Consider the following 25,447-nt stretch of genomic DNA (forward strand, 5'->3'; position numbering starts at 1 on the left):
AGGCACCACTTAATTATGTATAGTTGAGGCTGTGTGATCGGCTGGGCCTAGTGATAAACCCTAAACCAGTTTGAACTCTTGACTATCTAAATCGTGGAGTAGAATGCAGAGCTGGAAAAGTTTACACTTGATTTCTAAGTAATCCTAGCAGGAGATATAGAGTAGGGATAAAGGGCAGGTACTCTAATTGGCAGCATGTTATTCGTGGTGTCCCGCGAGAATTTGTTGGGGTCTCAACTATTCACGGTATTTATTAATGACTTTGATTAGATAGCCACATATCCAAATTTATTACTGACATAATGATAGGTGGCATTCTAAACACTAGATGGAAGCATAAAATTAGACATATTGGTAGATTAAACGAGTAGGCAAAACTTTGGCAAATGGATTTCAATGTAGACAAATGTGAGGTCATACATTTTGGACCCTAAAAGGATAAAACAGGATACTTTCTAAATGATCTACCAACAATGGTGGGAGAAAGAGACTCAGGTGTCTAGGTACTTAGATCACTAAAATGTCTTGGAGGTACTGAAAATAATAAAGGCAAATAGAATGCTGGCCTTTATATCTGGAGGCCTAGAATAGAAGTGGGTAGAAGTCACACTACAGCTATAAAAAGCTTTGGTTAGACCACAGCTGGAGTACTGAGAGCAGTTCTGGGTATCACGCGTTAGAAAGGATATATTGGTCTTGGAGGGAGTACAGCATAGGTTTACCAGAATGATACTTGGATTCCCAAAGGTTAAATTACAAAGAGATTATGCAAACTAAGGTTGTATTCCCTGGAATTTAGAAGGTTAAGTGGTGATTTGATATTAAGGAGGACAGGTAGGGTAGATAGAGTGAAACTATTTATGTTGGTTGCGGAGTCTAGGACTTGGCATAGTCTAAAAATTGGAGTCAGGTGTTTTTAGAAGTGAAATTAGGAAACACTTCTACACCCAAAGGGTGGTAGAGGTTCAAACGGCAATTGATGCTAGATCAACTGTTCAATTTTAAGACTGAGATTGGTAGACTTCTGTTATCCAAAGGTATTATGGGATATGTGGAAAAGATGAGCATATGGAGTTAGGTCACAGCCATGATTTCATTGAATGATGATAGCGATTCAGGGCTGAATGGCCTGCTTTTGTTCCCATGTCCCTATTTCAACATATATATTCCCTTTATTCATATTTACCAGCGACAGGTGCCAACCAGTTAGAGACCTGTTTCTGGGCGACCAGTCAGAGGCATGTTACTCGATTTAGAGGGATTTGGGAAGAGACTGTACGTCACTGGTTAAGAATTTTTGGCTTTTTTTTCATGGATAGCACTTGAGTATGAGCTTTTTAATAGGTATTTTCTGTAGTGAGAGCTTGCCTTTATCTTTCATGTGGAAACAAAGTTAACTTGCCAAGGTTGCCCCTTGTTCTGATTTTTAAAAGACAATCATCAAAAATCACTGTAAAAGCTGAACTGAGGGATTTACTGTTCTGGACAGTGGGACATGGAACACAAATTGTGATTTTAAGGTAGAGTTGGCCAACACTTGGAGTGGCCTAATGCTCAGATATCCTTTGTTTTTATATTATCCCAATCTGCCTTGGATCAGTGGTAGCATTCATTCCCAAGTCAGGGATTCGTCAGTTCAAGTTCTCGAGAGACAAGTACATAATAATAGGCTGACACTTCAGTGCTTTACTTTTGGATGAGATGCTAAACCAAGGCCCTGTCTGCTCTCTTAGGTGGACTTAAAAGATCCCATAACATTCTCTCAAAGAAGAGCAAGGGAATTCTCTCCTGGTGTCCTGGCCGATATTTATCCCTCAACCAACACTGCTAAAAGAACTGAAGTTTGTGGGACTTTGCTGTGCAGATTGGTGCCATGTTTCCCTACATAACAGTGACAACACCTCAAAAGTCCCTCATTGGGTGTAAAGTGCTTTGGGATGTCCTGAGGTCTTTAAAGGTGCTATGGAAATGCAAGTTCAGTTTCAAGCCATTCTCAGCGATTTGTGTTTTATCTAATGTTGCATAAGAGTTTACAGTTCAAACTAAATTTTGCCTCACTGTTAACTTGCTCTGCCTTTGGAAAGATTAAAAGGGGTAGACGTTTGTAGGATGCAGAGATCTGATCCAAAACGTAACAAAGTTTTACTCTGGGATCCTGCTACCCTACAAGTAGATATAGGGAACTGGGAGTCAACCTTCTGAAGTTAGGTGCTCCAACTGCTTGAGGGAACAACTGCCACCATTGTATCCACAGTTATTGCTGGTAGTTCCCAAATCTCTAACAGGTAATAATGGGTCAAGATAACACCACAGTCTTTCTAGATCCTTCCATTTAAAGCTCATGCATGCAATTACTTTTACAGAAGTGATTGGTACCCTGTTAGTGTGTGCTCAGATGTGAGGAAAAGCATGCTTTAAAATTGTCTATTTGGCAAATAACATGCTGTGACATAAAACACAGTTTTACTGTTGCGAAGAGTGGTAATCAATTCGGAGCACTTTTCTGGGTGAGGCTTTTGTAAGCTTGTTTCCACTGTAAAGCAGTAGAATCATAAAATTTTACAGCAAGAAGCAGGCTATTCAATCCATCACATTCTGTGCCAGCTCTCTGAAAGAGCTGTACAGCCCTTTATCCTGCCCTTTCCCCATATACCTTTTTAAAAAAGAATTCTCTCAATCATTTATCCACTGCAATGTTGCTGGGTAGAAACAACCCTCTGTTTAATACCTCCCTTCGTTCTTCGGAGGGCATCAATTCCGGATCACTAGTGACAATAGTTTTTCCCTTACTTACCTCATTAGAATTTTATTGTTTCATAGCAATAGTGCATCCCAGAGCTCTGATTATTAAACTTTCTGAATCCCTTTTCATTGCTACCTTGTCAAAGAACAGTACAGCACAGGAACAGGCCATTCGGCCCTCCAGGCCTGCGCCGATCTAGATGCCTGCCTAAACTAAAACCTTCTGCACTTCCGGGGACCGTATCCCTTTATTCCCATCCTATTCATGTATTTGTCAAGATGCCTCTTAAACGTCGCTATCGTACCTGCTTCCACCACCTCCCCCGGCAGGAAGTTCCAGGACTCCCCACCCTCTGTGTAAAGAACTTGCCTCGCACATCCCCTATAAACTTTGCTCCTCGCACCTTAAACCTATGTCCCTTAGTAACTGACTCTTCCACCCTGGGAAAAAGCTTCTGACTATCCACTCTGTCCACGCTGCTCATAACTTTGTAAACCTCTATCATGTCACCCCTCCACCTGCCGTTCCAGTGAAAACAATCCGAGTTTATCCAACCTCTCCTCATAGCTAATGCCCTCCAGACCAGGCAACATCCTGGTAAACCTCTTCTGTACCCTCTCCAAAGCCTCCACGTCCTTCTGGTAGTGTGGCGACCAGAATTGCACGTAATATTCTAAGTGTGGCCGAACTAAAGTTCTGTACAGCTGCAGCATGACTTGCCAATTTTTATACTCTATGCCCCGACCGATGAAGGCAAGCATGCCGTATGCCTTCTTGACTACCTTATCCACCTGCGTTGCCACTTTCAGTGACCTGTGGACCTGTATGCCCAGATCTCTCTGCCTGTCAATACTCCTAAGGGTTCTGCCATTTACTGTATACCTCCCACCTGCAATAGACCTTCCAAAATGCATTACCTCACATTTGTCCGGATTAAACTCCATCTGCCATTTCTCCGCCCAAGTCTCCAACCGATCTATATCCTGCTGTATCCTCTGACAATCCTCATCACTATCCGCAACTCCACCAACCTTTGTCTCGTCTGCAAACTTACTAATCAGACCAGCTACATTTTCCTCCAAATCATTTATATATACTACAAAGAGCAAAGGTCCCAGCACAGATCCCTGCGGAACACCTCCAGTCACATCCCTCCATTCAGAAAAGCACCCTTCCACTGCTACCCTCTGTCTTCTGTGACTGAGCCAGTTCTGTATCCATCTTGCCAGCTCACCTCTGATCCCGTGTGACTTCACCTTTTGTACCAGTCTGCCATGAGGGACCTTGTCAAAGGCTTTACTGAAGTCCATATAGATAACATCCACTGCCCTTCCTTCATCAATCATCTTCGTCACTTCCTCAAAAAACTCAAATCAAATTAGTGAGACATGACCTCCCCTTCACAAAATCATGCTGCCTCTCGCTAATAAGTTTGTTTGTTTCCAAATGGGAGTAAATCCTGTCCCGAAGATTCCTCTCTAATAGTTTCCCTACCACTGACGTAAGGCTCACCGGCCTATAATTTCCTGGATTATCCTTGCTACCCTTCTTAAACAAAGGAACAACATTGGCTATTCTCCAGTCCTCTGGGACCTCACCTGTAGCCAATGAGGATGCAAAGATTTCTGTCAAGGCCCCAGCAATTTCTTCCCTTGCCTCCCTCAGTATTCTGGGGTAGATCCCATCAGGCCCTGGGGACTTATCTACCTTAATGCTTTGCAAGACACCCAACACCACCTCCTTTTTGATAATGAGATGACTGAGACTATCTACACTCCCTTCCCTAGGCTCATCATCCACCAAGTCCTTCTCTTTGGTGAATACTGATGCAAAGTACTCATTTAGTACCTCGCCCATTTCCTCTGGCTCCACACTTAGATTCCCTTCTCTGTCCTTGATTGGGCCAACCCTTTCCCTGGGTACCCTCTTGCTCTTTATATACGTATAAAAAGCCTTGGGATTTTCCTTAATCCTGTTTGCCAATGACTTTTCATGACCCCTTTTAGCCCTCCTGACTCCTTACCTAATTTCCTTCCTACTGTCTTTATATTCCTCAAGGGATTCGTCTGTTCCTAGCCTTCCAGCCCTTACGATTGCTTCCTTTTTCTTTTTGACTAGGCTCACAATATCCCGCGTTATCCAAGGTTCCCGAAACTTGCCAAACTTATCCTTCCTCACAGGAACATGCCGGTCCTGGATTCTAATCAACTGACGTTTGAAAGACTCCCACATGTCAGATGTTGATTTACCCTCAAACAGCCGCCCCCAATCTAAATTCTTCAGTTCCTGCCTAATAGTTACAATTAGCCTTCCCCCAATTTAGCACCTTCACTCGAGGACTACTCTTATCCTTGTCCACAAGTACCTTAAAACTTATGGAATTATGGTCACTGTTCCCGAAATGCTCCCCTAATGAAACTTCGACCACCTGGCCAGGCTCATTCCCCAATACCAGGTCCAGTACGGCCCCATCCCTAGTTGGACCATCTACATATCGTTTCAAGAAGCCCTCCTGGACCCTCCTTATAAATTCTGCCCCATCCAAGCCCCTAGCACTAAGTGAGTCTTAGTCAATATAGGGCAAGTTAAAATCACCCACCACTACAACCCTGTTACCTTTCCATCTTTCCAAAATCTGTCTACATATCTCCTCCTCTACCTCCCGCTGGCTGTTGGGAGGCCTGTCGAAAACCCCCAACATCGTGACTGCACCCTTCCTATTCCTGAGCTCCACCCATATTGCCTCGCTGCACGACCCCTCCGAGGTGTCCTCCTGCAGTACAGCTGTGATATTCTCCTTAACAAGTAATGCAACTCCCCCACCCCTTTTACATCCCCCTCTATCCCGCCTGAAGCTTCTAAATCCTGGAACAAGGGCGGCGCAGTGGTTAGCACTGCAGCCTCGCAGCTCCAGGGACCCGGGTTCGATTCCGGGTACTGCCTGTGTGGAGTTTGCAAGTTCTCCCTGTGTCTGCGTGGGTTTTCTCCGGGTGCTCCGGTTTCCTCCCACAAGCCAAAAGACTTGCAGGCTGACAGGTAAATTGGCCGTTATAAATTGTCACTAGTATAGGTAGGTGGTAGGGCAATATAGGGACAGGTGGGGATGTTTGGTAGGAATATAGGATTAGTATAAATGGGTGGTTGATGTTCGGCACAGACTCGGTGGGCCGAAGGGCCTGTTTCAGTGCTGTATCTCTAATCTAATTTAGCTGCCAATCCTGTCCTTCCCTCAACCAAGTCTCTGTAATAGCAACAACATCATAGTTCCAAGTACTAATCCAAGCTCTAAGTTCATCTGCCTTACCTGTTATACTTCTCGCATTGAAACAAATGCACTTTAGACCACCAGTCCCGCTGTGCTCCGCAACATCTCCCTGCCTGCTCTTCCTCTTACTGGCCTTATTTACTAGTTCCCCCTCATTTATTTCACTTGCTGTCCTATTGCTCTGGTTCCCACCCCCCTGCCACACTAGTTTAAACCCTCCCGAGTGACGCTAGCAAACCTTGCAGCCACTGTCACTGACTCCTAGTTATGTTCTGTCCTAGACAATGTATGTTCCAAGTGAGAAAGCAGGGCTTTTGGGGGACCTATAGATAGCAATGCTCAGTAAATTGTTGTTCAGTTACAAAGGTAAGACCAGTTAGTTCCAGCTTAGACAGAATATTAACTATGGATTAGACGATATGTTTGCAGTTTGTTAGAACTGTTTGTTCTGTTACATAACACCTGATAGCCTTGACGATTACTGTTGGCTGGCTATTCAACTGCAAGTAGGTATTCCATAGCCCAGTCCTATCCATGCCTGATTAGTGTGCATTGCTCAATTCCTATCAGGGATCATTGAATAGTGAAGAACAGGAATCCCATTTTGTTTTCTCTTTCCCTAGCCCCATATTAGGCACACTGTTGATCTGATCTAAGATTAGCTGGCTCAGGACAGAACGGGGATGAAATTTAGATTTTGTTATGTGGCACAGATCCGCACTGAGGTGGTGGATTTAACTGCTCCAAGTAGGAGTACTTTGTGAAAGCTGGTTTGTTACAGCTTTTCAGTCATTGCACAGTGAAGCATCAAACTTCTGTTCCAAAATGATCAATCGGGAAAACAAGAACAGGATATGACTGAAGTGGCGTTGCTACTGGACTAGTAATCCGGAGAATGTAAATTCAAATTCCCGCCATGACCATTTCAGAATTTTAATTCAGTTTACAAAACCTTATCAAGAATATTGACTTTGGAACAGTTGGATTATTTTATCTTAATGTTGCTTTCACTACATGTTAATCAAGACTGCAGTGTTTGCATGCACCTACTTTTACACAACTTAATTCACATTTGAATCCAAGTGAAATATTTGGCTTCATCTTAGGATATATACAGCATTACTTTTATTTTTGATGTTACTTCATAATTTTTTGCTATTTTGATCTTCCCAAGCCACACATCATCTGCAGTTGAAGAGAGCCACCTTCTCCCGATCTGCTATGGACTGTGTCTCACCATGCAGTGATATACATCCATTGAGAATGCAATTTGACGTTCTCCTTACATCTTGAGTCTTCGCCCACCCTACATATTAAATTCCCTTTCACTTTCCGGTTTTAGGTATGGACTTGCACAGTGTATTCGCACTGAGGATCAACTGTTTTTCTGAAATCTTTTCTTTACCCCACCCTGAGCCCAATTGTATGTTGTCTTGTGGATCAAGATATTCTCTCTGTAAAAGTGTATAAATTCATCTCACAGAGAGGGGTGTAATGGAGAGTCAGAGATGACCAAAATGTTATGGCCTTCCGTATCTATTGTGCTGCTGTTCGGTGACTGCCACTCAAGATTGGGCATTGCAATGGGAAACAATGGGGTCAGTATTTGGGAAAGAGGTTGTTTTCATATTGTTGATGATTGTGACCACTTATTCAATAATTTATGGAACTCTGAAAAGACTTAATACTTATACGAGCATACGAATTAGGAGCAGAAGCAGGCCTTTCGGTGCCTTGAGCCTGCTCCGCCATTCAATAAGATCATGGCTGACCTGTTTGTGTTTCGAATTCTGCACTGCCATCTACCCCCGATGACCTTTGATTCCCTTGCCTAACAAGAACCTATCCCTTTGCCTTAAAAATAATCAATGATGCCGCCTCCACCACCTTCTGAGGCAGAGTTCCAAAGTCACACAATCCCCAGAGAAAAAATTTCTCTTGATCTCTGTCCTAAAAGGGCAACCCCTGATTTTAAAACCGTGCCCCCTAGTTCTGGACTCACCCACAAGAGGAAACATCTTTTCCACATCCACCTTGTCAAGACCGTTCAGGATCTTAGAAACTTCAATCAAGTCTCCTCTCGCTCTTCTAAAATCAAGTGCAAACAAGCCCAGTCTGTCCTACCTTTCCTCATAAGACAACCAATACTCCCTTTACTACTTCTCCCCCAGCCATTTCCCAGCAAAAACTGCAGAGAAGCAGTGAAAGCCAATGCAAATAATGCATTGCTCAATCACTGATAAGCCAGATGCTTGATTTGTGTAACCCCAAAAAGATGAATCTTGGTGGACATGAGTGATATGGCTCCAGTTAGACTGTTAGCTGAAAAGGAAGAATGTGCAGGGTTACGGGGAGAAGGCAGGGGAATAGCATTAGGTGAATTTCTCGTTCGGAAAGTCGGTGTAGATGCGATGGGCCAAATGACGACCTCCTGCGCTGAAACAATTCAGTGATTCTATGATTCAGTTTCATCTCCACATTTGTCATTTTTTGTCATATAGATAAAGATTTGCCTCTTTGGGGAGGATATCTGCTCGGAGTTGTGGCTCTTGCTTGAATATTTTTATGCACATTTGGTTCTTAAGGTTGAGGGATGTCTGATCCAAGGATGGAAGCTATGCTGCTGAATTCCCACCGTGCACACTCTGGTTAAGTTCAATGGAGCACTCAGCAAAGATACATTTCAGTGCGAAAGAAAGACTCTAGGGGAAGGACGCACCATCTGTGGCTAACTAAGGAAGTTAAAGATAGTATCAAATCGAAAGAAAAAGCATACAATTCATTGAAGAGTAGTGGCAGGGCAGAAGATTGGGCAGAATATAAAGAATGAGAGAAATTTGCGTACGCGAGAAAGCTAGTTAGAAATATAAAAATGGATAGTAAGAGTTTCTACAGGTATTTAAAAAGGAAAAGAGTAACTTAAGAGAGTCCGAAGAAGGGTCACTGACCCGAAACGTTAACTCTGCTTCTCTTTTCACAGATGCTGCCAGACCTGCTGAGTGGTTCCAGCATTTCTTGTTTTTATAACTAGAGAGTGTTGGTTGTCGAGACAGAGATTGGGGAAATAATGGAAAATAAGGAAATGGTACAGGAATTGAACAGATGTTTTGCATCTGTCTTCACTGCAGAGGATGCAAATAGCATCCCAGAAATAATTGTGAATCAAGAGTTGAAAGGGAGGGGAGGAACTTAAAACAATTACCATCACCAGGGAAAGGGTACTGAGATAATCATCAGAACCAAAAGCTGACAAGTCCCCAGGTCCTGATGGACTTAAAAGAAGTGGCTGCTGAGATAATGGATACATTGGTTCTAATTTTCCAAAATTCCCTAGATTCTAGAAAGGTCCCATCAGATTGGAAAATAGCAAATGTAACTCCCCATTATTCAAGAAAGCAGGAAACTATAGACCAGTTAGCTTAACATCTGTCATAGGGAAAATGCTAGAATCTATCAAGGAGGTTATAGCTGGCCATTTAGAAAATCTCAGTGTAATCAGGCAGAGTCAACATGGTTTTGTGAAAGGGAAATCACGTTTAACTAATTTATTAGAGTTCTTTGAGGAAGTAGCAAGCAACGTGGATAAAGGGGCACCTGTGGATGTGGTGTACTTGGATTTCCAGAAGGTATATGGCAAGGTGCCACATTGAAGGTTACTAAACAAGAGTCCATGGTATAGGAGATAACATATCAGCATGGATAGAGGATTGGTTAGCTAACAGGAAACAGACAGTAGGCATAAATGGGTTGTTTTCAGGTTGACCAGCTGCAACTAGTGGAGTGCTACAAGGATCAGTGCTGGGGCCTCAACTGTTTATAATCTATATCAATGACTTGGATGAAGGAACAGAATGTACAGTTGCTAAATTTGCTGATGACCCAAAGATAGGCAGGAGAGTAAGTTGTGATGAGGGCATAAGGAGTCTACAAAAGGATATAGGTAGATTAATTGAGTGGGCAAAGATTTGGCAGATGGAGTATCATGTGGGAAAGTTTGAACTTCTCCATTTTGGCCAGAAGAATAGTAAAGCAACATATTTAAATGAAGAGGTTGCAGAACTGTGAGATGTATAGGGATTTGGGCGTCTTATACACGAAGCACAAAAAGTTAGTATGCAGGTACAGCAAATGATTAAGAAGGCAAATGCAATTCTGGCATTTATAGCAAGGGTAATGAAGAGACCACATCTAGAGTATTGTCTACAGCTTTGGTCTCCTTACTTAAGAAAGGATATAATTACATTTGAAGCAGTTCAGAGCGTGTTCACTCTACTGATTCCTGGGATGAGAGGGTTATCTTATGAGGAAAGGTTGGAGGTTGAGCTGTATTGGAGTTTAGAAGGATGAGAGATGATATTGAAACATAAGATCCTGAGAGGACTTGACAGGATGGATGTTGAAAGGAAGAAAGACTAAAACTAGGGGGGCACTGTTTAAAATCAGGGGTCTCCCATTTAAGACAGAGATGAGATTTTTTTCTGAGAATTGTGAGTCTGTGGAACTAGCTTCCCCGGAAAGTGGTGGAGACAGGGTCATTGAATGTTTAAGGTAGAGGTGGACAGATTCTTGACAAACAAGGGAGTCGAAGGGTATCTGGGGTAAGTAAAGGCCTGCTCAGGTCGGGAAAGAACCCGACCGAACCACAGCGGACCCGAGCCCGAGTCCCTCCGATTTTTGCCACGACCCGACCATCACTTTACTTACCTTCGGACTCGGAAGCTGCAGCGCATGCGTGATGACGTCATAGTGACGTCACTCGCTGACTGCGCAGACTCCGTTTCGTCCCGGGCTCCCAGCTCTTACCGTGTGTGTCCGATCCGGCCCGGCCCGACCTGGACTCTGGCCGAACCGACCTGAGCCCGAAAGCTGGATCCAGAAAATAGGTCTGACCTGAACCGAACCTGACCCACGTCGTCTGGTCCCGTCGGGTTCGGGTCAGGTAGCTGGCCTTAAATCTGGGGTAGGCAGGAAAGTGGAGTTAGTCCACAAACAGATCAGCCATGATATAGAATGGTGGAACAGGCTCGAGGGGCTGAATCGCCTACTTCTCCTAGTTCATATGTTTGTAAAGGCATCCTTTGTACTTTTTTCCTCCTTTTCTCCCCTTCTGCCAACCCAGTGTCAGTATGCCATTTCCATTTCCTAAGCCTTGTGTTTGTGTGAATCCAGATTTTAATGCTGTTTCATATTGAATTATGAAGTCATTTTTGCCCACTTCCTTTGTTGTGTTGCAAAGTAATTTCTCATGAGCAGCCTAATGAGCAAAGAGGTTTTCATTGCATTAGCAATGTTCATATTTTCATCCTCATTTACAAGTTCCTCCATGGCCTCACCCTCCCTATCTCTGTACCTACTCCAGTCCTATAACCTAAAGCCTGGCTTGGATATCAAATTAAAGCCCGACCGAGTCCTTTAATTTTTTTAAATGCCTGACCTGTCATGCAGACAGCCCACCTGCCAAGAATGAGGCACATTAATTTTGTTGTGAACATTAATTTGAAAACTCTTGAAGTGAAGAAACTACTTGTTTAAAAAATAAATCACCAGGCCCTTGGCTGGAAAGACATTTGCATATTAAGAGACAGTGCTTGTGGAGTCAAAGGGGTTACTTCCCTTATCCAGTTTAACCTACAATGGACTTTGAGCACCAGACATTGAAGGTGAGGGAGCTCAAATTTCAGGATGACTGCTGGGATGGCCGAATCCACAAACCGACATGGTCAGACCAGCTGGTCACGTGACTTGCCTGCTTGGCAACCTGGTTTTTCTGAATTGTACAAAGAGTTTTGAACAGAGAGAGGCTGCAGTATGCTCCTGGACTGAAGACCTGTCTGGTTCTCCCTCTCTTTCTCATGGAACTCCAAATCCACTGAAGACACATGAATCCCAAGAGAGAAAAGTCTCCTACAGCAAACAAGGTTCAAGAAGAATACTGGGCCCCAATGAAGAGCAAGATCTACCTCCAATCAAGGACTCTGTAGTGAGCTCGAAGAACCGTAACACAAACTCTCTTCAGAGATTGCCTCAAACTTTTCCATTTTATTTTTCTCTTCTGTCTCTATCTGCATGTGTGTAGCGCGTATGCATGCTAGTGTGAGCGCATAGTGTATCCGTAAGCGATAACCGAATTAGAGTTTATAAGTTTAATAAATTTCAACTTTTCTTCTTTAAACCTATGAAAATCTGTTAGTCCTGGTTTCTTTGCCTTATAATTGGAAGTTATTGAACAAGGATTCCCTCGGGGAACTAAAAAACGGTGTGTTTAAAATTAAACCCTGTTACGGAAAGACCAGGTGAAGGCTGAGAGGGAACCCTAGACCCCTTTCTCTCCTGGTCGTAACAGACCCAACAGCAGCCAACCCGATATGGGCCCGCGTCCTTTAATTTTTTTTAAATGCCTGACCTAACCCGAAAACAACAAGTTTATTAGATTAAAACGAAAACAGTACGAAACAAAACAGTACAGTCCGACCCAACCCCGACACATGAAGTCGGGTTTGGTTGGGTAGCCAGGCTTTACTACGACCCTCCAAGATCTCTGTGCTCCTCCAATTCTGGCCTTTTGTGCATCCCTGATTTTCATTGTTTTACTGTTGGTGGCTGTGTCTTTAGCTGCCTAGGCCACAATCTCTGGAATTCCCCCTGTCAATCTTTTGGTCCCGCTGCTCCTTAGTTCCTTACAGCCTATTTTGTTTGTCAAGCTTTGGTCACTTGTCTGAATATCTCCTTATGTGGCTCTGTCATATTTTGTTTGATAATGCTGCTGTGAATCATCTTTGGATGTTCTACTACGCTAAAGATACTAAATAGATGCAAGTTGCTCTTGCCTGGCCTTGAGCTGGCAGCCACAAACCTATAATTAACGCTAACCTGCCTTTAACAGCAGGTTTACTACAACAATATTGATCATCTGGCCCTTGAGCAATCCCCATTCTTATATATTCAAAGAAGGAAAAATTCTGTCTTTCCTTCTGCCCTCCACTGCCTTATGAAATACCACAAGCTTAGCTTGGTTTTGGTTTTTGAAACCGGGACTTGTCGTAAATCAGATTTCCCTGTTCTGACTGCATTTTCACTCCCGCCTTGAGGGCTGACTGGCCTATGTTCCATTGTTTTCTTTTACGAACATATAAATTAGCGACTCATGCTGGTAGAGTTGCACAAATGTCGGTCACAATCCAGTACCTGTCCCAAGTGCTGTTTTGGCTGTGGGGGTCTGTTTTATGTGACTTGTCATTCACTGAAGGACTGAGTCAGTGGTCTGATTATCCACTTAGGTGGCAAGCTTTGTGTGATGGTCCAGGGAGTAACTTTTACAGATGGTGTCCAGCAAAAGCATAATTTAAAGTTACATAAAGATCATTTGCATAGAACGGATTAACATGCTTCCTGTTCAGTCCATTCCTTTTAACCAGAGCATTTACATTTGTTAATCATGAATTAGTAAAAGCAAATCTATATAATGAAATACATCTGCATTGGAGATAATATCTGCTCAAGAATTAACATGATAGGTGGGGCACAATAGCATGTAACCTGGGTCTTTGAAAAGCCTGTCTTGTCTTATTAAACTGGTAAGGGTCATGGTACAAGGAGATTTTTCTGGTTTAGTTTTGTTCCTGTTCTCTTTGGGACAAAAGATATTTATTCTCCCTCTTGGTAGGGGAGTAATAACAAGGCGAGTACTTTTTCCAAACTGAGCTGTTTTGATAGCCTGGTGTGCTACTGAGCCATACATAACAGGAATATCCCAGGTTACAACTTTGGTTGATGCTCTTGGTTAATACCGGCCAGTGGAGTGCATCAATTAACCCCTGCTTTCCTGGGCTAAGGAGGGAATAAAAATCAGCGGAGGAAAAGTTGGATGTCACAGTGGATTAACAAGTTCCCTTTCACCTCTGACCAGTGTTGAAGTCAGAATGTAAGTATCCTTTCTCTACCCGAGGTGTAAAGGTCCTAATGTGAAATGAGTTCGAACAGATTCTATCAGGTTGCTTCTACAGCATGAAACTGGCCCTAATATGTCAGTGATTAGCAAAGTCAGTCAGGCTAAAGGATAGTCTGTAAGAAATGGAGGTGAAAATGCCAGGCAACAGTAGTGGGTGATCTTATGAGGTTGGGGCTGAGCTAACTGTTGGAGCTGAGGGAGCTTTACTCTGCTATAGCTGACCTGTGATTGCTTAATGCTGACACCAGGTGCTTGCAATGGAAAATTTCATTCGCTAACATGAACTCCACCCCCTTGCTATAAATAAGATGCCCTCCTCCCACAGTTGTGATGCGCTGGAGGCTCAGTTCCTTGACCAGTACTGAAGAACCCTTGTAATGTAATCAACTCTTTCTCTGCTCCCCAAAATACGTAAGTTTTGTTACTTTGATTTTATATTTATAGCTAAATATTTAAGTAAAAGGATAGTGTATTACTTTAAAATGAGGACTGAATGAGTGTGGAAATCATTCCTCAGTTGGCTTGATAATACATTTGGTCTTGACTTTGACTGGTATTCACCAATTGTGCTTGGTGTAAAGTATTTTGCAGTATTTCATATTGTGCATGCTTTATACAAAATGCTGAACCCATTTTCTAGGTTTTTGGCTGACTCATTATTCCTCTTGCCAATATTTGTTTTCCTTTTATCTACTAGTATTTAACACAACTGTTGCTCTTGGAAGTGATATTGTAGTTTCTGTAACTTGACTGATAATTTAAGCAGACCAGTAGAACAATTAAGTAGCAGCCGCTTGAAAGAGGGGAGTGTGTATCTCCTTATCATCCAAGGTTAACAGTTATGACTGCATGCTCCCAGCTATACAAGGACAGACATGAAATGCAGCGCAACATTTATCTCTCTCTTTGGGGTAAAAATATTTATTGAATTGCATAGATATCTTAGCAAGCAACTTTTACCAATCCATTCAAGACTGTTAGCATTGGAAGCAATCCTTTTTACTAGGTGATTTCTTCAAGATAGTTTTTTTTAAAGAGTGGGGCTTGCGTTATGGCCTCAGTTGTTTGACATGGGTCAAATGTTGTGAAAGTATCATCATTTATATAATTGTATCTCTTGGAAACATCTCAGGATGCTTCACATAGTGTATTTATTTGAAGTGACTGTTCCATGGGGAAATTCTTTATATTGCAGTGCTGTAGTATACATAACTTGTTTTGAGTTCATGTTTCAAAGCTAGGTTATCTATTTCTGAATCAGCAGCAATGTGAGAAATGTTAATTGGTGGGTCTTTGTTATCTTATTGTAGAAACTTTTACCCAAATTTTAAATTAAGTTTATTTTGGCTGTCCAGTTCTGAATTACATTTTAAGTTGCCTTTCTGCCTTTGCTCCAAGGTTACCAAAGCACATCTGAGACTAATTTAACTGATCGTGCAGTATATGTTATCCAGTGAATATCAGTCTCTTATGATTAGATTGGAGATACAGCACTGAAACAGGCCCTTCGGCCCACCGAGTCTGTGCCGAACATCAACCACCCATTTATACTAATCCTACACTAATCCCATATTCCTACCAAACATCCCCACCTGTCCCTATATTTCCCTACCACCTACCTATACTAGTGACAATTTTTTTTTTTATAATGGCCAATTTACCTAAGAACCTGCAAGTCTTTTGGCTTGTGGGAGGAAACCGGAGCACCCGGAGAAAACCCACGCAGACACAGGGAGAACTTGCAAACTCCACACAGGCAGTACCCGGAATCGAACCCGGGTCCCTGGAGCTGTGAGGCTGCAGTGCTAACCACTGCGCCACCTGTGCCGCCCTGCAAATACTATTTTCTGCCTTCACTGATATTCCCCTCTAGTGCTGTGTTCCACTGAATGCTTTGTTTATTAATGACCATTCTGTCTGCTAAATCACTTGCACTTCAGTCACTCTGCTGACTACCAGAGAGTGGTAAGTAAATTGGGAATGGAAAAGTGGGTAAATATATTAAATAAATTGGTTTTTATCATCTTGTTTTTCCCTTGGAGAACAGTGAAGCAGTGGAAGGATTCACAGGCTGATGAGCAGTCTGACAGACCGTGACGTGAACACTCCTTCTATGGGTCATAATCATCTTTATATCAGTTGTTAGGGTAGTTAGTCCTTACAGTGAGACGGTTTGGGCTCCAACCTCCTGAACAATGGGAGGAGGGGGGGGGGGGGGGCGGTGGGGGATGGCGGGGAATGTGTGATTGTCCCCATCCACTGGACTTGAGTATGCTGCTAGATGCCAACCCAGAATTCTGAGCTGGAGCTCTGCTGTCCACTCCCCACTCATCAGGACTGTCTGCAGTGGGTTTGAACCCTGCACCTTTTGGACATAAATTGAAGGAGCATCTCGCCTGCTCAATCAATTCAATATTCAACCCACTGAAGTCATTGAGCTGAAGAATATTGGGGTGAAATACTGGTGATGGGAACACACTGAGGGGATAAATTAAGAGCATTGCACAATGCACTGTCAGTGCACTGACATCAATACGCATACCAGTTGCTGAGTTTAATAGCTGCATTATGCAGTTCTCAGACCAAAGCATCTAAATTGTGCTGTGGATTGTGAATCATACTGTACCAATCAGGATAGCCCTGCACTTGCTCTCTTGCAAGCTGCATTCCTGGTTTACTCTTGAAATGATAAATTTAAAGCTTGAATCTCTTAATGTTTTGATATACCTTAATTAAGCGCTTTTTAATTTCAGTTTGACTCCAGTGCAGAGTCAAGTCCTGGCAGTGTGTAGCAACTGCCAAGGTATCTTGTAGACAGATTAAAACTGAAGTCATACAGTCACTTTTGCTGGGAGTTTAACTGGACCCTAAATATGCGCAGTTGACCGTCTTGTGTTTAAATGGTTGATCAACAGGCATTTTGATGAAACAGTTAAAATGGAATTCACGTTCTGATCATGGCGTTGAGTGCTTAGTGTATATTATTCACTTTATGCTACTACAATAGATTCAGTCTAGAATCAAACAAACACCTGCTTTCATAATATAATTTGCACAATCATGAAGATATTAAGATGAATCTGTGAATTTTGTGTTGCAAGAACTTGAAATGATAGTAAAATTACAAGATAATCTGTAGCTGATCAAAGTCCACAATTCCGGGTATTGCCTGTGTGGATTTGCAAGTTCTCCCTGTGTCTGCGTGGGTTTTCTCCGGGTGCTCCGGTTTCCTCCCACATGCCAAAGACTTGCAGGTTGATAGGTAAATTGGCCATTATAAATTACCCCCAGGATAGGTAGGTGGTAGGGAAATATAGGGACTGGTGGGGATGTGGTAGGAATATGGAATTAGTATAGGATTAGTATAAATGGGTGGTTGATGGTCAGTACAGACTCGGTGGGCCGAAGGGCCTGTTTCAGTGCTGTATCTCTAAATAAAAAAAAAAATATGTCCTGCTAATCCAGTAACATAATAAAATTACTTACTGTGCCATCCTGTATTCACCCATGTGTTGAAAACATTTTCTAAAGAGCAAAGCTTTGGCGTAGAAGGACTGCATGAGATTTGAAGTCGATGTTCAATTTTCTTGTCTCTCTTTGGTTTGTTTAAAATTGATTTTACTTGAAATATTTTGTTGCTTTTTTACAGTAACGAACTGAACACACTGAACAGTCATGTCCGCTAAAGCCATATCTGAGCAGACCGGTAAAGAATTCCTTTATAAATTCATTTGCACAAAGGCTGCAATCCAGAACAAGTTCAAATATGCCAGACTGCGACCTGAAACCGACTGGTCTCTCCTAGTCCAAGAGCACCCCTGGCTGCAAACTGAGGTGAGTGTGTTGGACATGTTGGTGATATTGAAAGATGCAATGGTGGCTTTCGTAATGTAAACGGTCCAGAGAGAGAGGGGGTGTCAGCTTCAGTGATCAAATATCTTGTAAGAGCATGAGATAGAGGTACAAATATGTAAACAGATTATGGAAAGCTGTAGGAGCAACAGGGTGGTGGTGATAGGAGATTTTAATTTTCCCAACATTGACTGGGTTTCCCTTAGTGTTAGAGGTCTAGATGGAGCAGAATTTGTAAGGAGCATCCAGGAGGGTTTTCTAGAGCAGTATGTAAAAATAGTCCAACTCGGGAAGGGGCCATACTGGACCTGGTGTTGGGGAATGAGCCGGGCCAGGTGGTTGACGTTTCAGTAGGTGACTACTTTGGGAGTAGTGATCACAATTCCGTAAGTTTTAGAATACTCATGGACAAAGACAAGAGTGGTCCTAAAGGAAGAGTGCTAAATTGGGGGAAGGCCAACTATACCAAAATTCGGCAGGAGCTGGGGAATGTAGATTGGGAGCAGCTGTTTGAAGGTAGATCCACATTTGATATGTGGGAGGCTTTTAAAGAGAGGTTGATTAGCGTGCAGGAGAGACATGTTCCTGTGAAAATGAGGGGTAGAAATGGCAAGATTAGGGAACCATGGATGACAGGTGAAATTGTGAGACTAGCTAAGAGGAAAAAGGAAGCACACATAAGGTCTAGGCGGCTGAAGAAAGACGAAGCTTTGAAAGAATATCGGGATTGTAGGCGCAATCTGAAAGGAATTAAGAGGGCTAAAAGGGGTCATGAAATATCTTTAGCAAACAGGGTTAAGGAAAATCCCAAAGCCTTTTATTCATATATAAGGAGCAAGAGGGTAACTAGAGAAAGGATTGGCCCACTCAAGGACAAAGGAGGAAAGTTATGCGTGGAGTCAGAGAAAATGGGTGAGATTCTAAACGAGTACTTTGCATCGGTATTCACCGAGGAGAGGGACATGACGGATGTTGAGGTTAGGGACAGATGTTTGATTACTCTAGGTCAAGTCGGCATAAGGAGACATTAAGGTGGACAAGTTCCCAGGTCCGGATGGGATCTATCCCAGGTTACTGTGGGAAGCGAGAGAGGAAATAGTTGGGGCCTTAACAGATATCTTTGCAACATCCTTAAACACGGGTGAGGTCCCGGAGGACTGGAGAATTGCTAATGTTGTCCCCTTGTTTAAGAAGGGTAGCAGGGATAATCCAGGTAATTATAGACCGGTAAGCCTGACGTCAGTGGTAGGGAAGCTGCTGGAGAAGATACTGAGGGATAGGATCTATTCCCATTTGGAAGAAAATGGGCTTATCAGTGATAGGCAACATGGTTTTGTGCAGGGAAGGTCATGTCTTACCAACTTAATAGAATTCTTTGAGGAAGTGACAAAGTTGATTGATGAGGGAAAGGCTGTAGATGTCGTATACATGGTCTTCAGTAAGGCGTTTGATAAGGTTCCCCATGGTAGGCTGATGGAGAAAGTGAAGTCGCATGGGGTCCAAGGTGTACTAGCTAGATGGATAAAGAACTGGCTGGGCAACAGGAGACAGAGAGTAGCAGTGGAAGGGAGTTTCTCAAAATGGAGACGTGTGACCAGTGGTGTTCCACAGGGATCCGTGCTGGGACCACTGTTTGTGATATACATAAATGATTTGGAGGAAGGTATAGGTGGTCTGATTAGCAAGTTTGCAGACGACACTAAGATTGGTGGAGTAGCAGATAGTGAAGGGGACTGTCAGAGAATACAGCAGAATATAGATAGACTGGAGAGTTGGGCAGAGAAATGGCAGATGGAGTTCAATCAGGGCAAATGCGAGGTGATGCATTTTGGAAGATCCAATTCAAGAGTGAACTATACAGTAAATGGAAAAGTCCTGGGGAAAATTGATGTACAGAGAGATTTGGGTGTTCAGGTCCATTGTTCCCTGAAGGTGGCAACGCAGGTCAATAGAGTGGTCAAGAAGGCATACGGCATGCTTTCCTTCATTGGACGGGGTATTGAGTACAAGAGTTGGCAGGTCATGTTACAGTTGTATAGGACTTTGGTTCGGCCACATTTGGAATACTGCGTGCAGTTCTGGTAGCCACATTACCAAAAGGATGTGGATGCTTTGGAGAGGGTGCAGAGGAGGTTCACCAGGATGTTGCCTGGTATGGAGGGCGCTAGCTATGAAGAGAGGTTGAGTAGATTAGGATTATTTTCATTAGAAAGACTGAGGTTGAGGGGGGACCTGATTGAGGTGTACAAAATCATGAGAGGTATAGACAGGGTGGATAGCAAGAAGCTTTTTCCCAGAGTGGGGGATTCAATTACTAGGGGACACGAGTTCAAAGTGAGAGGGGAAAAGTTTAGGGGGGATATGCGTGGAAAGTTCTTTACGCAGAGGGTGGTGGGTGCCTGGAACGCGTTGCCAGTGGAGGTGGTCGACGCGGGCACGATAGCGTCTTTTAAGATGTATCTAGACAGATTCATGACTGGGCAGGAAGTAAAGAGATACAGACCCTTCGAAAATAGGCGACATATTTAGATAGGGGATCTGGATCGGCGCAGGCTTGGAGGGCAGAAGGGCCTGTTCCTGTGCTGTAATTTTCTTTGTTCTTTGTTCTTTGTTCTTAAATGTGCAATGATTGCACAACTCCATATAAATTTTAAAGTTTATTTACAGAAGGGATTTTGGATCTCGAATTCAAATCCGCAATTGCAGCATTCTGATTATAGAGGAGTTGAATCATGTGATTGAGTCAGGGGGTGGTGTTTAATTTAGGGTGCTTTTTGAAGGTCAGTACCAAGTAGGAAGTCTAGAGAATTTATTTCCTCCTTGTCCAGTTTTGTTTCATGATTCTGCCCCATGAGAGATCAGTGCTGGCATCGAGACACTGACTTTCAAGCACCCAATGTCTGCATCGAGCGCTTCTGGGTCAAGCATGTATCACATGTAGATGCAGAGTATAGGGGTCTCTCCTCTGTCCAACAATCTACCTCTGCTTCCCCTATAGCAGAATCATAATTCCGTAACAGCCAGCTGCCTGAGTACCATTGCCAAATACTACTAAATTATGGGCTGTTTTATGCTTTAGACCCACACCCACTAGATTGAGACTACCCAAATTCACTTCACATGAGATCCCTGTAGTCAGCAGGATGAAGGGGCATTTATCCCTGATGAAAGGTCACTAACCTGAAATGTTAACTCTGCTTCTCTCTCCACAGATGCTGCCAGACCTGCTGAGTATTTCCAGCATTTCTTGTTTTTATTTCAGATTTCCAGCATCTGCAGTATTTTGTCTTTATTTATCTCATCAGACCTGGGATGGATTTGAGTCGCAGTTTTGAGGTGAAAAATTTGTGTCTAATGTACTGTGCCATCTGGTTCCCTGAGTGTTCTTTTAAAATCTAATTATATTGAAGGTGGTGAAGCTGTTGGTGTGGTTGTTGGGTCAGCACTATGTTTGAATCTATTCCTAAACATGTAGAAGCCAATGGGTTACTCTCCAAGTGAACTGGCTGTAACATATCTTATTTTTAACTTGGCATGTGATTTTTTTTCGAGTTGGGTTGTTTGCAGAAATGAAGTTTATAGAGCACTTTCATGAATTGGGTTTTGTTTAAAATTTCATTCATGGAATCTTCTATATGAAAGTGGTTGCATATGGTGCTCATTACAGGCAGGGGTTCCCTTGCCTTTCTCTCTTTTCTTAGAAGATACTGACTTACTGGTGTACAGTTCCGCTGGTGCCTGTTGTCACCTAATATCTTAACTAAATGGCTATTCCTAGTATGTTAGCAGACTATGAAGCCATGAGACATGTCAAAGCCAAGCCCGATGCTGTTCTCGCCTAATATCCCACTATTGCAGTTGTGAAATTGAATTGAGAAAAAAAATACTTATAGATGATTCTAAATTGAAAGTTCTAAAAACCTCATGTCTCAAAGTAACACTCGAGCACTTTAACTTTAGAGTTTATCTAAGTTTAATTTCAGTTTTATTTAAAAGGTTTCCTGCCAGAGAGAAATTGCCAAAGCAATATTAAAGCAAAATACTGCAGATGCTGGAAATCTGAAATAAAAACAAGTAGTGCTGGGAATACTCAGCAGGTCAGGCAGCATCTGTAGAGAGAGAAGCGGAGTTAATGTTTCAGGTCTGTGACTTTTCATTTAATGAAAGTTTACAGACCTGAAATGTTAACTCCGCTTCTCTCGCCATAGATGCTGCCAGACCTGCTGAGAAATTTCCAACACTTATTAGGTTTTCTGTTTTCCCACATTTTCTGCTACATTCATGATGTATCACCAAAAATATTGTACCGCGACAGGTATAGCGCCTTTCATGACCACTGTCTCAAAAGCGCTTTGCAGCCAATTAAGTAGTTTTTTTAATAATTCAATTAATCTGGTCATTTGTATGCTAACACTAGGAAAAATGACCATGAAAATATGAAAAAATTAAAATCCAACCGCTTCACATGCCCTTCAGGAAAGGGCACGTGCCACCCATATTGGTTTGACCTACATTTAATTCTAGTCAACACTGTTAATGCCTTCTGAAGTGGCTTAGTGAGGTGAAGGCCTTTTCAGGGCAAGTAGGAATAGTGTATAAAGGCAGCCTTGTCAGCATTGCCGTTATCCTGAGGAGAAACAAAAAATGCGGAGTTACTCGCTGTTCAAGAGGAGCAGGACTCATAACTGACTAGTATTTCTTCCCAAGCACAAGGAAGTTGAGACTAACTAAACACCTCAACTGGTGTTTTGCCTGAGGTCAGCTAGTTCAGCACAGAATAGAGAAGCAAACTTGGGATATCCTAGTCTTCAATCGAGGCATTCAAAAAGGAATTGGATAGTTAACTGAAAAGGAAGAATGTGCAGGGTTACGGGCAAAGGTGGGGGAATGGCACTCAGTGAATTGCCCATTCGGAGAGCCAGTATAGACACGACGGGCCTCGAAATGGCCTCTTTCTGTGCTGTTACAAATCTTTGATTCTGTGAAGTCTTGTGTCTTGTCCTTTTCAGGGTAGCTTGCTTGCTGTCTGTTCAGTACTGCTACTCATGTGAGCTGAGCACATCTTTTGCACAAGGTTTCTGTCTTCAGCAAGTTGCACCTGTGCCAGGAATACCTGTCGAGGTACAACATTTTTGTGAGACACCATGAAGGTAGCAGAAAATGTGGCAAAACGGAAAACCTAGCAGGTGTTGGCAATTTCTCACTGGCTGGGAGACCTTTTGATTAAAATTGAAATTAAACTTTGATAAACTCTAAAGTTAAAGTGCTCTTGAGTGTTACTTTGAGACATTTGAGGTTTTTGGAGCTTTCAATTTAGAATTATTTAATATTTTTAAAACCAAGAATTGGATCCAAATGAAGAAAACTCTGGGTGTAGTACAGTTTGCTTCTAGATGTCATTAGTAAACTGAGAGGATGGGATGGTGACCCCAGAAATGGCAATGGAGAAGCCACATTCAGACTGTACTGTATTTGTCTCGTCTTCCATTAGTGTCCAATTGTAACATCTATAAATGTTGGGGGCCTGTAGCTGGACTTAGTGTCGGTTTAAATATTTTTAATTGGTTAGGAATGCATATTGAGTTTTTTTTGTATGGTATTCTGAGTTTTCCCAGGTTCTGGAAATTGAACACCATATGCTGACCACTAGGAGATGCACAGGGTGTTCTTTGAATTTCGGAGCTATGTTGTCCTTCTTTGGCACATTTATTACCTTTTCCCATTTTCCACTGCTTCCTCTGCGACTGCAGGACTGAGGTCAGGAATTCTGTGGGTGTAGGTGTGCACATAAAGCCACTGTGCGGAGACGATCAGTGACTTCAAGAGGAGGTTGGATGGCCACCCAGGAGAGGTAGCCTTGCAGGTCTATGGAGATCGAGCAGGGGAGTGGGACTGACTGCATAGCTCCGTGGACAGCCGGCATGGACTCGGGCCGTGTGGCTGCCTCCTCTGTCCTAAAAATGACAGACTGTCATTCTGCACATTGAGCTCCTGATTGTACACCAGCATATATCCAGTAGCCAGTGTCTACTGTATTGTTCTCTCAAATGTGCAGCTCAATTGATCACTGCATGCTTAATTTGAGTACAGTAGGCAGCGGTGAGTTCTGAAAGCTTCTGAAGGTTAACTGTTTTGTACAGTGTGCTGGCAAAGCAGACATTTGGAAATCAGTTTCAGATTAATTTGCATTTTCTCTCTTTAAACTTGGGAAAGCCAGTAACATCATTTTACATAAATCTTTGATAAAATTGACTTCCGCAATTAAGTGGCTCCCGGGCCTGACAAATTTGGCAGAAATGTCATGTTGCATTTCGTACTCTGAAAGCATAATTCAATTTATATTGGCACCACTTCTTAAGCTGTGACCTTCTCAAGGGTAAGTTTGTTTTCTACATCATTTTCCACGAGTTGGAATCTAAAAGATGTGGGCTGTAATCCAAATAACCAAATGGAAAGATTGTGCGTCAGAATCTAGGTAATCAATTTTTGTCAGAGGAGGAAGACGGCAGTGGAAGGGAATCCTAATGAGACTTGCGTTGGATGTTGCTTTTGTCGGAGTTTGAGAGGGGATATGAGTTGGTGCTAGCAAACGATTTAGCTGCAAAGCACTTGAATCAAAATTTTGTGAATTTCTATTTTTAACATTGAAACCAGTCACTGCCTCTTGTGCAGCAACAAATGACTCCTTTGATAAATTCTGCTCCAGTTGAGGCCTTTCTGGATATGTCTGGCTTATCTTACATACAAATTAAAATCCAGTTGGTGAAAGTTGAAGAAGGGCTTACATTTATATAGTGCTTTTCACAACCTCAGGGCATCCCAAAGCACTTCAGTCAATGAAGTGCTCTTGAAATGTAGTTGCTGTTATCATGTAGGAAGCGCTCAGCCAATTTGCGTGCAGTAAGCTCTCTCGAGCAGAAATAATGACCAGATAATCTGCTTGTGATGTTCATTGGGGAATAAATATTGGCCCAGGAACCAAGGAGGACTCCCCTGCTCTTCAGCTTAGTGGCAGGGGATCTTTTATATCCAGTTGAAAAGTAATTCATTTGCTGTGAAACACTTTGAGATGTCCTGTGGATAAGCAAGGTTCTATATAAATGCAAGTTCTTTCAAGAGAAACCATTTGACTATGATGGCTGAAAAGCTCTTTTCATTAAATGGGTGTTTTTTCTCCATTCTTTTAGGCTTAATACCCAAGTGCTTCATTAGAACTTGTGTTTTAATTGCCTTAACCTTTAATTTTCTTTTCTCTCACTCTTTAGCGTCTGGTGGTGAAGCCAGACCAGCTGATTAAACGACGTGGGAAGCTGGGCTTGATCGGGGTTAACCTGGATTTGAGCGGGGTGAAGGAATGGTTAACGCCACGACTGGGACAGGAGACGACGGTGAGAGCTGTAACCTGTGTGTGGTGGGAGGGGGCAGTGAGTGAACAACATGACTAGTGAAAAGTGTATTGCTTGACTGATCCTACTGAAATGAGATTTAACTTTTCTATTACTGAGACGGCGCTGATTCAGTATGATGATTCATCTTCTGTTTGATAACTAAATTGCTGCAGCCGACTTGCAGCAAGGCAACCTGCCAGGTGGAGTTATCTTGTCCTTGTTGAAGGTTGGGCTGACGCCATTCTTCAACT

At 42.7% G+C, this 25,447-nt stretch overlaps 1 protein-coding gene across 1 annotated transcript in view; it reads left to right on the forward strand.

Annotated features, from left to right (window-relative positions):
- Positions 1-25,447, forward strand: part of LOC137348247 (ATP-citrate synthase-like) — a 94,305-nt gene that overhangs the window by 11,377 nt on the left and 57,481 nt on the right. The window contains exons 2-3 of the mRNA XM_068013656.1: positions 17,606-17,790; positions 25,074-25,196. Of these exons, the coding sequence (XP_067869757.1) occupies positions 17,632-17,790; positions 25,074-25,196 (282 nt within the window). The 5' untranslated portion in view covers positions 17,606-17,631. The remainder of the gene's footprint in view (positions 1-17,605; positions 17,791-25,073; positions 25,197-25,447) is intronic.

Source organism: Heterodontus francisci, chromosome 33, assembly GCF_036365525.1.
Source record: "Heterodontus francisci isolate sHetFra1 chromosome 33, sHetFra1.hap1, whole genome shotgun sequence".
NCBI lineage: Eukaryota > Metazoa > Chordata > Chondrichthyes > Heterodontiformes > Heterodontidae > Heterodontus > Heterodontus francisci.